The sequence below is a fragment of the Actinia tenebrosa genome, unplaced genomic scaffold (genome assembly GCF_029948245.1).
Source record: "Actinia tenebrosa isolate PJP-AT-01 unplaced genomic scaffold, QUT_ActTen_1.0 PGA_scaffold9__36_contigs__length_13948895, whole genome shotgun sequence".
Taxonomy (NCBI): domain Eukaryota; kingdom Metazoa; phylum Cnidaria; class Anthozoa; order Actiniaria; family Actiniidae; genus Actinia; species Actinia tenebrosa.
This window is the reverse complement of record NW_028292586.1, coordinates 9,440,019-9,455,633: the sequence shown is the minus strand read 5'-3', so window position 1 is coordinate 9,455,633 and position 15,615 is coordinate 9,440,019. Positions and strand designations below refer to the sequence as shown.

The following is a 15,615-nucleotide window of genomic DNA, read 5'->3' as shown; positions in this document are numbered from 1 at the left end:
AATAGTCTAATCAATGATTATTTTGGCTAGCGATACGTATTTTATTAAAGAAGCGAATGAAATAAGCCACCTGCTATAGGGGAGGATAATGATGTCATATCGTATGCATTGGACTTTTCCTTCATAGATATCTATAGAATCTCCCAAAACAACTTACGATCAATGATTTCTCGCTTTCTCATGCGTTGCCGCGGGCTAGTCGTTCGTGTTGAGAGAATTAAATAGACTGAAGATACGGGAAAATGCTGCGATCCTGGCTGCCAGCTACAAACATGAACTGACATTTTTAAGTGATCATTTTCATTGCCCTTATTAAGACACAATTATAAAGTGCTTCTGTTATTAGCTTTAAATATAAAACGCAAGTTGTCAACCGGAAGTAGTTCAGGGATTATCCACCTGTGTATTCATGTTTTACGCATATAAATGATTTAGAGGGGAAAACAATATTAGTGGTAAATACAGCAGGGACTATAGAACAGGGTTTTTACAAAAATCAAGCAACGAGTCAAGCTGCAAGGAGAAGTATCAAGCTATAGTATCCGCGTTAAAGCCGGAGTTCCACAGGTTCCTTCTTAGCCTCTCTCCTATTCAACATTTTCATTAACGATTTAAGCTACTGCATCCCGAACATCTCTCTTAGGCTGTATGCCGATGACACCGCTAGTTATGCTGTTGGTGTCTCACCAAATGTACTTCAATTTGTCTTCAATCATGATCTGAAGATACTATCTTCCTGGTTTAGAAGAAAATCTTTAGAGGTTAACAACACAAAGAGACACAGGCTTTATCTGTACGGATTTAATATGAATGACACAAAAAATAAAGCTATCTGACAACATTAGAATTTTTGGGGTAACCATGGATAGTAAATGAAATTTTAAAACTCACATTATTGAACAGCTCAAGAAAGCATATGCTAAAGCTTCAGCTCTTAGAAGGATCAGACGTTTTTTACCTATGGATAAGCTAATAATTTTATATAAGGCATTTATTCTTCCACATTTGGATTATTGAGGCCCTCTACTTTTAGGTAAAGGAAAAGTACAAAGCGACCGTTTAGATAACGCCAATTATTATATTCTCAGAACGCTATTATCGGAAATCTGTCCCACATGAACAATTACTAAGTATCGCTAAAGGCCCGAGCAAACGAGCGCAACATTGTTGTGCCCAAAATGTTGGGAGCGTTTGAACACCATTTTGCGTGTTGTTGGGACTTGTTGGATGTTGTTGGGTGAAGTTTGGAACTCGTCAAACTTTTGAGCCAACGAGTCCCAACTTTTCTTTTGTTTCGCGGTCATCGAAGCGTAGCCCAAAAATGTTGCGTTCGTTTGGACTGCACGTGCAACAAAGTTGCGCTGGCGTACACGCACTGCACGCCGAATCCATGGAGATTTCATACAAACAAACAATCGCAAAGCACACAAGTTGAATTGGAAAAGCCGCCATTTTCGTTATGGCGTCAGAGAGAGAAGAAGCTCCACGACACTTTTTTTGCTTTCTTCGCTTAGGACTTCATTTATAACTAAACTACTACGCATTTTCGTTTCTTTACACGTCAGTATGAATGCAGCCATGATGATTTTCTGATTTCAAGCAAAATGGCGGATAAACAAACACTAGGTTTGAAAGGTATTGTGGGTGTATTTCGCCCCAGGATCATTTGCATTGTCATCCGTAATGCCCAACATGTTGGAATTTATAGTCGGACCGTTGGAACACAATCGCCAACACTATCCAACAACCGCCAACAATGTTTGTCCAATAATTTTGGGTTGTTGCGCGCGTTTGCTCTGGCCTTAAACGTGTCAAATTTAAAGCAGAGACGAATATATCAGTCTCTTGTACTACTGTATAAATGCTTATTTGGTATTAGTAGTGGCCCTTCATATACTAGAAATCTTTTCAATTTTAGGAAAACCAAACATAATTTAAGAGGTGATCAGCTATATCCTCAACTCCCAAAATATAATTTGCAATGGAAGAAGAAGTCCTTTAGCTATGTTGCCGCTAGTTTCTGGAATGGACTCCCTTCAAAAATTCACAAGTCGAATGATGTTGATAATTTTAAAAGTAATCTAAGGAACGTTACTTTCAAGTTATAATCATATTTTTATCATTAGAAACAACATTTTCCTCCTAATACATTAATATAACATTTCAGTTACTTCTCATATCTAAATACTTTAGCTAGTTTTTAGTTTATTCTCACTGTACTGATGATTAAATAAACGATTGATTGATTGATTGATTGATTGATTGATTGATAAGAGATAACTACCTAAAAATTAGTGTGAGCTGCGTCGGTGTTTCTAATGAAACAGTAATGATAAAGAGTAAATTATACACTGTGAAAAGATGAAAAAACCTCTTTTACTCCAACGAAGGACTAGCGTCCGAAACGTCAGTAAGTTTTTTCATCTTTTCACGGTGTATAATTTACCCTTATATCATTACTGATTGATTGATAGTGGGAAATAAAGCCAGGGACCATGGAGCAGTGTTTTCATGGAAGTGGGGTGAGTGGTAGTGGCAAACCTTTAAAGCTTTAGCAAAATCTTTTTACTACGTACATTTTCTTATAAAAGTGGATAGCCTGGGTTACATGTGATTTCAGCGGACATGTTACGCGGGCTCATTGGATTTCATCGATAATGGCGGACGAAAGTAGAAAACTAAGCTGCTCTTTTTGCTAAAGCAACCGGTGGAACAGTGGAACAGTTTGTGCATTTATATATATTTTTCCTTTTTTTTCTTTCTCTAACCTTCCTTTTTACCTGTGAAATCCTTATGCTCTAAGGACGATGGCGTGCGTAAGGGAAGCTATTGATCGTTGCGGCGAAACGTTTGGTAAAGAGTTGGGTGTCGAAGAGGAGGAGATAGATATTATAGGTATTACAAGTGAAAAACAAGGAGATGAGAACTCAAGAAATCAATTAAATGGAAAAGTAGAGGAAGAAGAAAAAATATTGAACTATGAAGAATTACTTTCTTCGAAATCTGAGGAAGAGATAAACCAAGCAAATCACTGTAGTGACAAAAACCATTCCTGCGAAGCAGAAAAAAATGCTACAGAAATCAAAGATAAACTAGAATCGAACATTTCTACAACTTCTGATTCAGATGTAAACAGTTTAAAGGCAGAGTTAACTCGTATTGACAATTATACATGTAATGATTGCAGTTCAAACAGCAGCGCATCCAGCAGTACAAAGTCAAGCCGGAGAAGCTCCATTAGTAGCACCGACAATTCCAAAAAACAAAATGAAAAACAAGAGACTTTTGTTAATGAATCTGGTATTATGGGGCAATACAGTCAGTTATCTGATTATGAAGACGATGATTTTAAATCCAGTGAACCATATGAAAGGTTCTTCTTTGAGTCCGACTATCTCGCCTTAAAAGATAATAAACAGTAAGTAACGAAATCGCCTGATTTATGTTGCTATATTGCGCTATTGCATTAATTTTTTGTGCCCCCCCACTCTTCAGGGGTCGGGGTTGTTTTTGTGATGGAATTCTTCAGGGGGTGATAGTTTTTTCTGCTGGAATTCTTTGGTTTTCAGGGCCCTGTTTTTGTATTTTTTGTGCTGTGTTGGGTTGACGACCCCGATTTTACATTTGTATTTTTTGTGCTGTGCTGGGTTGAGGACCCCGTTTTTGCATTTGTATTCTTCAGGGGTAAGTCATGAACAGCAGGGATTTCCAAAGGGGTCTTCATGTCTCCAGGAATTTCTTAGGGGGTTCTTACAAACTTTGGTCCTCAACAGGGGGTACGAAAAATGTATGCAATAGCCCATTGGATAATTTCATTTGGCTTTAAGATTAACTTACATCACTATTAATTTTAAGGTTGATTTTTTAGAACAAAATCTACATTAATGTACAGACTATCAAGTGCTGTTGATAAAATCAATATATTATACTATTTTCATAAGCTTTCTATTTCGCTAGCTGCAAGCTGAACACTGAAATTTGTTTTTTGCTGCCGTCAATCAAAACTAATCAGTCAGTACCTTTCATATTTTTGACTGGTGGCAGCGAAAAAACAAATTTCAAGCTGCAGCTCGCAGCTAAAGATTTCTCGCATGTTTATAAGTAAAAATACTTCCAAATAATAGGATTTTAAATTATATATTGAAAATTGATTCATTTTAGGATTGGGTTAGTATTCAAATATAATTTCATATATTTATTCTTATATATATATATATTTATTTATATATTTTCTTATATGGTTCTTTTTTAGCTATTGTCTTCTGCTGCAGACTCTTGTTGCATTAGAAGCTCAACGAATACAAGCCATAAAGGTATGCTATTTAAAAAAATAGGTTAGAACAAATCATATATTTTCACAACTTGCTGCATTCAATTTGTGGTTTAGTAACAACACCCGGAATATACATGACGTTTTGGAGAAGTTGAAAGCTGGCCATTTTTAAAGATAACACTTTTTGAAAATATTTTATCAATGACATCAATAAAATCCATTTTTATCCTGGGGGAGGGGGGGTCGGGGGTGTTTGGTACTATCATATAAAGCCTATATGGGGATGTTCCACTGGATGGGAAGCTGGCCACCTGGTTAGCTCAGTTGGTAAGAGCGTCGGTCTGTTGTGCAGGAGGTTGTGGTTCAAGCCTCGGCCGGACCATCACTCAGGGTCTTAAAATAACTGAGGAGAAGGTGCTGCCTTTGTAATTATATCTGCAAACGGTTAGACCTTCAAGTCTTCTCGGACAAGGACTTAAAACCATAGTCCCTGTCTCCCAACCCTTCCTAACCTACAGTAAATGGGGGACATACTGTAAAAGAACCACTGAGGGCATAAAAAAGAACCCTGGCAATGACCGACCTCATTGCCTCCACTTCATACTAACCATCTCTCATGCTTGTAAATTGCATAAAAGGCAATCTGTCATTCACAACTCCATGTAAAGCGTCTTTGATTATATCCACATAGAAAAGGGCGCTATATAAATCATAATCATCATCATGGGCTATGGTTTTTCAGGATGAAGATCTTAGACAGGGTATATGTTTTCCATTATATTGTCTTGGATATAGGTTACCCCAAATAATTTTTAGCATCCAACTTGCACCATAAACACTGTTACTTTCTCTAATACTGTAGGTCTTTGATAGGGTTAAAATTTACAGTGTTTTGTATTGAACAGGCCGGGTATTTTATTTTGATACATTTTAAGTGAGGGTCAGGGATTTTTGGATTCCAGCTTCACATCCCTATCACTTTATACTCCCACCTAGTGCTTCTTCCCCCTGGTATTTTTATATTGAAGAGATATTGAGACTCGTGCTAGCAGCCAAACACTGAAGCCCACAGGGTTTGGCAGAACACGAAAGAAGTGTTAGCAGAAGTAGCGAGATTCTCTACACTTCATGAGTGTTCTTCCAAACCCAAAAGGCTTTATAACACGGCAACCAATTTTATATTCCTCTTTGTAAAATACAAATTACAAAAACCATCATTTTGGATAGGAATGGCACAACTTGCTGTGTGCTCTCATAAAGCATGCACTCAGAACACAAGATTTAATTATATCTATGGCACAAGCCATACATTGTAGGTCAGTGAATGCTCTCAAAATTTCCCAAGTGCTTATATAACTCAACATACCATGTAGCACAAGGATGAGGTCTCTTTTATGAAATTATTCAAATACAACAACCAAGTTTTGTTATAATGAATGTGATAGGATTTAGACCAGCTGTGTGAAGAAGAAGCAAAAGCATTGGATGATCCTATTGAGTTTGTAGAAAAGCTACAAAACAATGTGAGTTCACTATCTATTACATGTGTAATAATGATTCAGGGCCATAACCAGGGGGGAGCACAGGGTGCAGGTGCACCCCCTCATAAAAGCTTAAGGTCCGCTCATCCATCTCCTTTTTTTTTTCTTTTTTACACGTACACCCTCTGCCATAAAAGTTTAAGGGCCACTCATCCGACTCCTTTTTTTTCTTTTTTTGGTTCTGCTTTCATTTGGTTACCTTGACACAAATATTTGTGGTTCGAAGGCTGTTGTTCGAAGACCATTGTTATGTCAAGTACCAACATATGCCTGACTTCTATGGCTTAAAATCATAGAAATTCTACTTCAGACAGAATATTTATTGCATGTCAGTTATGCATCAATGACATAAGTATCAGGATACTTTCATTTTTAAGCAATCGAGCAATCAGGTAATGAAAACACTTTGACACAAAGTCTTTGGTTTGGCGCAAGGGCATACTCTAACACTTTTCGAAGGGCAGACTCTTAGCCAATTAGAATACTCCATTCCTGATAGTTTATTCAGTTTCATCTCCGTCTCCCTCCCACCTCCCTCGTTTATTTAATTAAATTATTTTTTAATAGGTAAGTCTTCAAGATATAAATTACTTTTAATTGTTCTTATTAGTAGTTTTACTTAATGTATTGCAATACAGGAGCCACTAGATCTGCCAGCTGCACAGAATGTTACTAAGTTACCCAACATACCATGGGAAGTATATGCTTCATCAATTGGTTCTTTAGAAAATCTATCTGCACATCCTAATACCAGGGCTACAGCAAACCATGTGGAAAAAGGTATCAAGACATGTATGCTGCAAATGTTATGTCACTCTGGAATGTTTTTAAAAATTAGCCATATAATAATAATATTCATTTTGATAATACAGCACTTTATTTCATGAGAGTAGCATGTAACAGTAATTTTTCAACTGATGACCCTGTGGCCTTTCAAAAGAAAGGAAACCCAAAAACTGCTTTTGCTAAGTAGTGGTTGTAGTTTGTTGGTATTGATAATTCAGTTTAACTAGCTGCAGCCATAACTATTGTGTCTGGTTCAATATAACAATATAATATAAGTAATGTTTATTATTATATACCAAGTGTCAAAGTTCAATTTTCCTCAATTTCTATTGGTCGAGATTGTGTCACGTGAAGGTGAAGAAATTCGACTGTTTCCTGGCAACCATTCTGGGAGGGGAATATTATTTTATGGACTGGGAATAACAAAACGGGAGGTCAAGTGATTGAAAAAATATAAATACCGGAAACCAGAAAGCAACACATTTGAGCGCCTGTTTGCAAAATTCATTCACACGTTTTCTTTTTAGTTGTGTATCAAAAACATTAAAAATCTTATTCATTTCTCCATTTTTGTTTTGTTCTCGGCTCCGCCTCGTGAAACATCAGCGGTCTCGGGATAACAAAACATACTGTTTTCCTTGGTCCCAGTAAATAAGTGTTTAATGTTTACTTGTGTGATTTTTATCATAGTACCACAATTGCCATCAAACTTTGCTAATGACTCTGCATCTGAAAACATCTCCCCATCCAACAGAGGAAGGTAGAATATCACTAATATATGAGAACATGGATTATTCAATATTCTGTTTATATTTGGGCATGTTTTGTTAGTTTTGTTACTGGAACCTGTTTTCTATTTCTATAAACTAAATATTGTTATGGTTTATTTACTCTTTCCCAGTGAAATGATATTCTCTGTATCAGCAGAGAATAATATTTTAGAAGAGAGTGGCCACTCAAGTAAATTAAGAACATTTAACCAACCATGGACCACAGAGGAACAGGTACAGCAATTCACAATCTGAGAATATTAATTGTTAATCGTAATAATAGAGAACTGGAGGAGGATCCACTTACTCGTAGTACCAAAGAGCCTTTGCACACTTATTGCTTTCTTTGGCTTTAAATGGTTTGTGTGAATCTTTTTTTAATGATACTTTTACCACAAATAATACTATTCCTAAGGTGTTGCTTTAGCATTTAATAAAGACTTGTTCGACATTCAGTATTTGGCAAATAAGTTAAACTACTAGTTACAGTGTACTGTAGTTGTATGTACATGTAGAATCTGTACTGAACCTGAAAGTACTCCAAAAGCACTCAGTATTTTGACAAAGATAATATAGGTATGTTGTAGTGCTTGGGAACGAGGTTATTCCGGGCGGAAGCCCTTGGAATTAAATTCGGAAAAATTAATTTCTGACCTCGCTGGGAAATTAATTTTTCCGAATTTAATTCCAAGGGCTTCCGCCCGGAATAACCTCGTTCCCAAGCACTACAACATACCTATATTATCTTCTACTATTTCATTAGTGCCACGCGGTCCACATACTCTCATCTCAGTATTTTGACGAGTATCTTTAAATCACTAAAAGGTATGACGTACAGTCTACTTAAGTACAATTGATTTTTCAATTCCCAAAATATTAAATTTAGCTGTTTTAACATTAAAAAATGTCAATCTCACTCACAATGCATTCTGGGATGCTAGTGGAACCTCCTTTGATAGAGAACCTACTTTTCTTCTTATTCTTGTACACCAAATTAAAAACAAAACAGGTCAGATTGAAAAGGTTCACCTAAATCATCAAAGACTAAGGAATATTGACTAGTCTATATCCTGGGTATTTGGAAAACGTTTGCATACAGACACATGAACAATGCTTTGTTTAGTAGCTTGTCGTGAATACAATTTTTGACAGTACTATAATATGCATAATATTTAGTCATTTACTGATTACACCCTTCAGTCTTAACTTCAATGATTTAACCTTTTCAACCTGACAATTTTTGAACAGGTTATGATTCAAGATGATGTAAGGTTATGATCAAAATGAAAACTAATAAGTTGAATAATATTTAACTTATTAATTCTATGTGCAATAGTTAGAATTATGCAAAAGAAATGGTGCCATTGACAATACTTTTGTTTTTATGTAGACTCGACTTGAAAAGCTGTTGCAAATTTACCCTCAAGAAGAAGTTGAATCCAAGAGATGGGAAAAAATTGCCAAGGCCTTGGGAAATAGAACACCTAAGCAGGTATCTACTACCTTTAATAGACCCCTGTAATGAATACTAAAATGTATCATGTCTACTCCTACTATAAAGGTCTTGAAGACGATGTCAGTGAGACGACGTATGCACTGTCTCATTTTTACCTTCAAGGGAATAAATGGTCTTTTGGACTGGGATTTTAACTTTTCATCTTTTGCTGACACCCATAATTATAACACTCATAATAAGAACAATCTATGCAAACCACATTCCAACAAGAACTGGGGACAAAACCGCTTTATATGTCACTCCATTGATGATTGGAACAGTCTCCCTGAACACATTAGAACTTTATCTTTTAATCGTTTTAAGATTACTATAAGCAACATCACGGGAAAAATAACCCTGATTCCTAAATTGGGAATTTGTCGGGAATTTCCTTGAATTCCCAACAAATTCCCATCCAATTCCCAGAGAGAATGAAATTGGGAACATGGCACTGATTCCCAATGTTAGTCTGTTGGGAATGTTGTTTTTCTATTGGGTATTAGAAGGAAATTCCCAACAATAAATCCCAACGTTGGTGTTCGAATTGTGAATTCAAGGAAATTCCCAACAATTCCCAATTTGGGAATCCGGTTTTTTCCCCTGTGCATTTACATGTAAATTCTAAATTTTTTATCATTTTATTATACCATTAGCGCCAGATTCGGGTGTCGGGCTTTGCATGTGCCGGGTCTAGTGCAAATGAACTTAACAATGGGTCTGTTCATTTGCGCTGGATTCGGCGCATGTGGAGTTATACGCCAAAACTGGGTCTGACTTTTATCCTCTATAGAGTTATATTATTTAGTTATATTATTTATATACATATGTGTTTTCTCAGGGCCTCACTGAAAATCACCTATTATGAGTGGGCTCCCTGATGAAAGATGATGATGATGATTATCATTATCATTACAATGTATACAATCAGGTTATAACATGCAAATGAGTAGCTTGGAACCATGCATATGTACACTTCCTTACCATGATATGTTACTTACCTTATCAAATAATATTTCACTTAAGGTTGCAAGCAGAACACAGAAGTATTTCATCAAATTAGCACGAGCAGGACTGCCAATACCAGGAAGGGTTCCTAATGTACCCAAGGCAGGCTCAAGGGTAGGTTGGGGGATTTGATTGATAAATTATGAGCACTTTTAACAACAATGTCTGCTTGTTTAAATTCTTGTCATACCCTCTTTTTTCTTTTGTTCAAACTTATTCAAATTTATTTTTCCAAAAAGCCCCGTAGATAACAGACTAATAACTATTTCAAAGAAAACAATGACTAGTTTCATAGTATACTGCGTATAGCAAATTTCCACAAGTCCAGAGTCATTACCACTCTTATCAATGCTACACTACGCTACGAGCTGATCAAGACAACAATCGCAACAGGGAAATTGGGCAATACACTTCCGTCAATCAAATAAATTAGTCGGTACCTTTATATTCTCTGATTGGTGGCATGAGAATGTATGAATGTATTCTATATGATTGGCGGCAGTGTATTGCCCGATTTCCCTGTAGCAGTGAAAAGAGTGGTAAAAAGATGAACTAAACCTTGTAAAGTAATAGGATGATGAAAGTAGGGTGGAGATTACATGGACATGACATGCAATAAAACTGCAACATGTGACAATGATCCACCACTATTTCTCATATTATTAATTTATTCTTCACAAAAGCAACAGAAATGATACAAGAATGCAATGAAAATGATAACAAGTTTGTGTAATAATTTTTTGCAGCTGAATAGGAGATCAAATCATTACAGTACTATTGGCTTTAGGAATTCCACATTTTTCCCTTCATATCAACCGCGTGTCTACATGGATGATAACAATGATGATGACGATGATGACTCGAGTGTAGGATTCTCTGATGATATATCTTGTTTATCAGTGAGTATTTATTATATATTATTATATTATTTTTATTATTATTATATTAGCGATCGCACGACCGAAAGGTACAGTGGGCATACATCTAAACACGATTAATCGAGGTGTTTTAAATGATTTCGTCGACTACAAAAAAGACTAAATATCTTAACAACAACATCTGTATTATCAACAAGAATAACAATAAGAAACACCAAGTCAGTCCATCTATTCTTGCATCTTGGGATGACCTATCTCCTATATCACTTATGGTAATAGTGAACAATCTGCACCGTACGGTAAGTGGTCGGTAACTCCGTTTGCCGACCATTTACCGTTACCTTACCGACCAGTTACAAACGCTAGGAGATTGTAATTCATTTAAAATTTAACCGTAATTCATCGTTAGTCTTGTTGTCTTTGTTTCCTTAGGTAGAGTCGTAAACGTATAAGTCGTAAAGTACACAGTGTAGATTACGAATACTATTAATTAAGTTTCAGACGTGTAAGGCGCTAATAAGACACCAAATAAGGCGTCAAGATTGTTTATTTCATTTTTCACATAGGAAAAAGTTACTTCTTGATTTTTATTCTTTCATTAGCGTGTATTGAATTGGAATATAATTTAGAACTTAAAGCATGTAGTGATATTATTTATTTTCTTTATTTTCTTTATTTTCCTCACTTTTTTGTTTAAAAGAGCTAAAAGTGAGACGAGTCTTGATGTAGCTTATAACCTATCGCTCATCATTTATCGCCGTTCCCCCATTCATCCCTTTTTCGAATATATTAAAATAATAAAGTAAATAAAGACTGAGGAAAAGTCCCAAGTAGAGTAAATATGTTTATCCTAGGAACGTCTACTACTAACTGTTCAAAAAGGAACATTTTGAGTTTTTCTTGAAAAGTTTCAAACTGCTCTCCATCCTTAAAGATCAAGAACATTTCGACATGGGATGTCATTAACAAGTGACATAGATGGGAATAGTTATGGGGGGGGGGGGGGGGGGGGGGGAACCACGATATGTCAAACACAGTTATCTCAGCTCTTTTTATTTCTTTTTCTAGTAAATTATTATTATTATTATCACAAGTTTATTAGTTTTTTAAACAGACTTTTCGCGTATTTGAGGCATTTGTGAATGAAAGCAAAAGTCTAATGATTTTCTTTTTTCAAGGATGATGAAGTCATTCCAGAAGAACTTCGACAGACGAATGAATACAAAGAGCTCCTTCAGCTGAAAAACATTAAGCGAAGAAAGTTGCATCATGTAGACCAGGTATAGTGTTTTCTGGATTGGACAAACAATATAGACTTGATAGGCAGTAAACAAGGCAGCGTATGAACTGTACCTGGCAAACAGATAGACGAACAAACATTATTGGAAACAGCAATCTCTCATTTTTGTCATGCTGAATCCAAAAATTTTCATTTGGTCATTTCGATGTCCACTGGCTCCATTGCAAATGAAAACCAAAATTTTAATATTGCTTGCCACTAGATTTACTGCTGAATATTACCCTAGATATTATTATTATGGTGGAACTATCCAATTGCTGGTTTTCACATGACGTCATCAAAACATCAAATCTAAACTATAGATCGTATAAAAAAATCTAGAGTCATTTCGATGTTTGGTTTCCTAGTTATGAAGGTTGAGTTTGTGTCACGCAATACCGTCACGTCTAGCTAAATAGCGATGAAAATATTCAAATAATTTACTCTAGTTGAAAGATTTTCCCCTAGACACGTTTAAAATATCTATTTAAAGTATGTGAGAGTGAAAAGTAGTCAAACATATTAAATAATCCATCATTTTAAGCCTTAGAAATTTCGTCCGCCATGATGGTGTACCAACTTGGAACACCAAGATGGCCGCTCCATACATTTTAACCAAAAATTGCGTCATGTTTACTCGCCTATAGTTCCGCAACCAAATGCTTTACAGCCTTAAAATTTGGCCAGTATATGTAGTTTGGACCGCTTTACAGGATTATGAAACTTGTATTTCATTATAATGCGAATTTACGCTTTTGAAATTCATGATGACGTAGGTGAAAACGAAGAATTGAATATTGCTTGTGTATCTTTTTTTAAGCAGCAGCAGCAGCAAACTTCAACCGTTCATTCTGGTTACATGGTAAGAATTCATTGTTGAATTATATATTTAGCATGTATGTTACCAAGTTACCCGAGACCTAACCGTCTCGCTGTAACCACAGGTAGCCCAAGGTCTGTGGAGGTTTTACTAAGAGTTTGTAATGTCCAATAGTCTTTATTAATTTCCAGCCGATCTGGAGCTATTTTGAGCCGTTGATCCCTCGCTGAGAGATGAACGGGAAACTCTTAGAAAACCCCCACCCCCCCCCCCCTCCCCAAAACAAAAACAAAAAAACAGACCTTGGGCTGCCTGTGGCTATAGTGGTGTTCCTTGCACTTGATGGACGGATTAGATATTTCCCAAGGCATGGTTTTTACAAAGAAAATTGAAAGAATATGCTATCCCAAATTATTAGTTTGCACGTTGCGTCATAGCCACCATGTTGGTTGACAACAACAATGTTAGAGACGTCAGTGTTAGATCTCTTGCTTAATTCAACATGGCGGCACCTTTATTGTTATTTATATATGAAGGGATTATAATTTATGTGGTTGCATCCCAAAAATTCACTTATACAAGCTTTATTTAATGAATTCGGTACATAAATATTTAACTGTGTGAAGTGGGTTAAGCAGGGAACATGTTTCGATGAGTAATGGTTTTATGCTGTTTGGGATTTTGTCATCACGTGTTGACATACCTCCAAAACAGCGACTCTGAAAAAAATAGCCGATTTCCGAGACTCTCAATTTCAAACTTTTCAAGGGATAAGGAAATTCTCGCGGGCCCACTCAATTAACATCTTTCACTTTCCCCCGTTTATTCCCCCACCCTTCGTCCCCCACCAACTGGTCCCTGTGTATCGTTGTTATTATCTGAGCTTGGTCAATATGGCTCTGTTATATTTCCAGTGTGATGGTTGTGGTGTATCACCTATTACTGGTCCAAGATGGCACTGTCAAGATTGCCCAGATAACAAGAGTGTTGACTTTTGTTCATTTTGTATTGAAAAGTAAGTCGTGTTTTCTTGCACATTTTAAAAAGTACATCATAACAAACTTAAATGAATCTAAGACTGAGGACGCGGTCCTAGTATGACCTAGTTCTGGGGTAGCGGAGGGATTGCTCCCAGCGGAGACACTAGAGAAAAACGTTTGCGCATGCGTCCATTTCAGCACGTTTTCTAAGAATTTTGAAGAGTTTGAGTGAGAAAAATAAATGTTTGTTTTCTCCAAGTATACAAAAAAGTTCAAGAGTATAATTGTGTCAAACCAAGATATTGTATTAACAAACACAATATGAAAGAATTAGCCTCAAGTTTCAAGCGTGGGCACTAAGTTTTGGCATTTTGTGAAGTCCAATTTATAGGGCATGTTTGAAAGTCAAATTTACATATGTTTTGACTAATTTTCATACGGATTCAGAGCATGCGCAGACGTTTTTCACTCGTGTCCCCAGCGGACACTTGTAAAGCCTAGTTTTCACTTACGTCAGAAGCGGTGACGAAAGCAGTTCATACGTAAAAATTGCAAGTGAATCGATTTGATGTTTCTTTTTCCACCCACCACGATACAAAAGGGGAAAAAATCAGAATTCCAATTCATAACATTGTCATTAAACACTGAATTTGTTGCCATTTTTTTCTGTCTTCTTTATTAGCGTTGTGACAGGTTTTACGCTTATACTTCCGCTGCTTCTTCCGATTCTAGTTTACAGCTGTCATAAGGATCGGAATCGAAGTCGGAAGAAAAAGGAATCCTTTCGATCCGTCCGATTCCACTTCTGACGCGCACTTGAGTTGCTTCAGACTTGCTTTTGACTTGCTTTTGACTCGCTTTTGACTCGCTTCTGACTCGCTTCTGATTCCGATTGTGACTAACCGTTGGAGTCCAGAGTTGGAAATTAATACAGAGTAAAGTTACTCGATTAGATCCTGAAAAACACTACTTTTCCTAAGACTGCAGATATTTACTTTAAAGTTTTTACTTTATTTTCAGGGGAATACCCGAGTCTCGCAGTCACAGTAGGCATCATCGCTTGGAATTAGTCTCAAAGGACTCTTGTTTTTTTGTTGACGGTGATTACGTTGGTATGAGTGGATCTACTACAGGATACAACTACTTGGATCCAAACTTCTTACCAGCTGCCAACTAAAATTAATTTATATTCTTTCTTAATATAAATACTTTTAAAAATGGAAATAAATTGAATATGCACGACAAGAGTCTGGTCATTATCATTTAAAAAAATCTTTATAACTGCCAACCTGGTCAACTACCGCCAGTTTTCTCTACCATGGGTCTTCGCCTCTGTGTAGAACTTTCATAAAATCTCGTTTATGAGTTTTTTCGGGCCGGTAATGGTTTTCAAATCCACAAGCTTTCCGGTTCAATAGAGGCTTTGCACCATCACGTGATGGCAGCCATGACAGGAGGCAGGAACAATTGAATCTATCTAATCTGATTTACATGAGAAAGAATTCGGTTTCCCATGGGAGAACGACTATATTATTCCTGCCTCCTGTCATGGCTGCCATCACGTGATGGTGCAAAGCCTCTATAGGCCATTTATAAAATTTTTCTTACAATTTTTTCTTTATTCATATTTATTCAATATTCTAATTTTCATTCACATAAAAGTGACGTTATAATTTAATTCTTTTATAGTTGGCAATAGGAGGCAATCCAGTTGGACAATTTTAGCGTCCATAGATCACTCATTAGACTGTCCTTTATAAGGCACTCCTAGATACACACCTCTACTTA

General features: G+C 36.4%; 1 protein-coding gene across 2 annotated transcripts; it reads left to right on the top strand.

Moving 5' to 3' along the window:
* Nucleotides 1-2,658: 2,658 nt before the first annotated feature.
* LOC116301107 (ZZ-type zinc finger-containing protein 3) lies at nt 2,659-15,072 on the top strand. 2 transcript variants are annotated; one of them, XM_031710112.2, is made up of 13 exons: nt 2,659-3,418; nt 4,253-4,313; nt 5,719-5,796; nt 6,453-6,594; nt 7,291-7,360; nt 7,502-7,604; nt 8,761-8,862; nt 9,889-9,984; nt 10,617-10,769; nt 11,927-12,028; nt 12,851-12,889; nt 13,762-13,862; nt 14,848-15,072. In XM_031710112.2, exons 1-13 carry the CDS (start codon nt 2,808-2,810, stop codon nt 15,002-15,004), a joined length of 1,815 nt encoding a protein of 604 aa, XP_031565972.1. In that variant the 5' UTR covers nt 2,659-2,807; the 3' UTR covers nt 15,005-15,072. The 2 variants fall into 2 exon arrangements, with proteins under 2 accessions (XP_031565972.1, XP_031565971.1); XM_031710111.2 differs by having other exon boundaries at nt 12,848-12,889.
* The last annotated feature ends 543 nt before the right edge of the window (nt 15,073-15,615 follow it).

Coding starts and splice junctions, on each gene's coding strand:
- LOC116301107 (XM_031710111.2), top strand. CDS start 2,808: ATGGCGTGCGTAAGGGAAGCTATTGATCGTTGCGGCGAAACGTTTGGT. Junction 5,797..6,452: donor TAGAAAAGCTACAAAACAAT/GTGAGTTCACTA, acceptor ATTGCAATACAG/GAGCCACTAGATCTGCCAGC. Junction 12,890..13,761: donor CCGTTCATTCTGGTTACATG/GTAAGAATTCAT, acceptor TTATATTTCCAG/TGTGATGGTTGTGGTGTATC.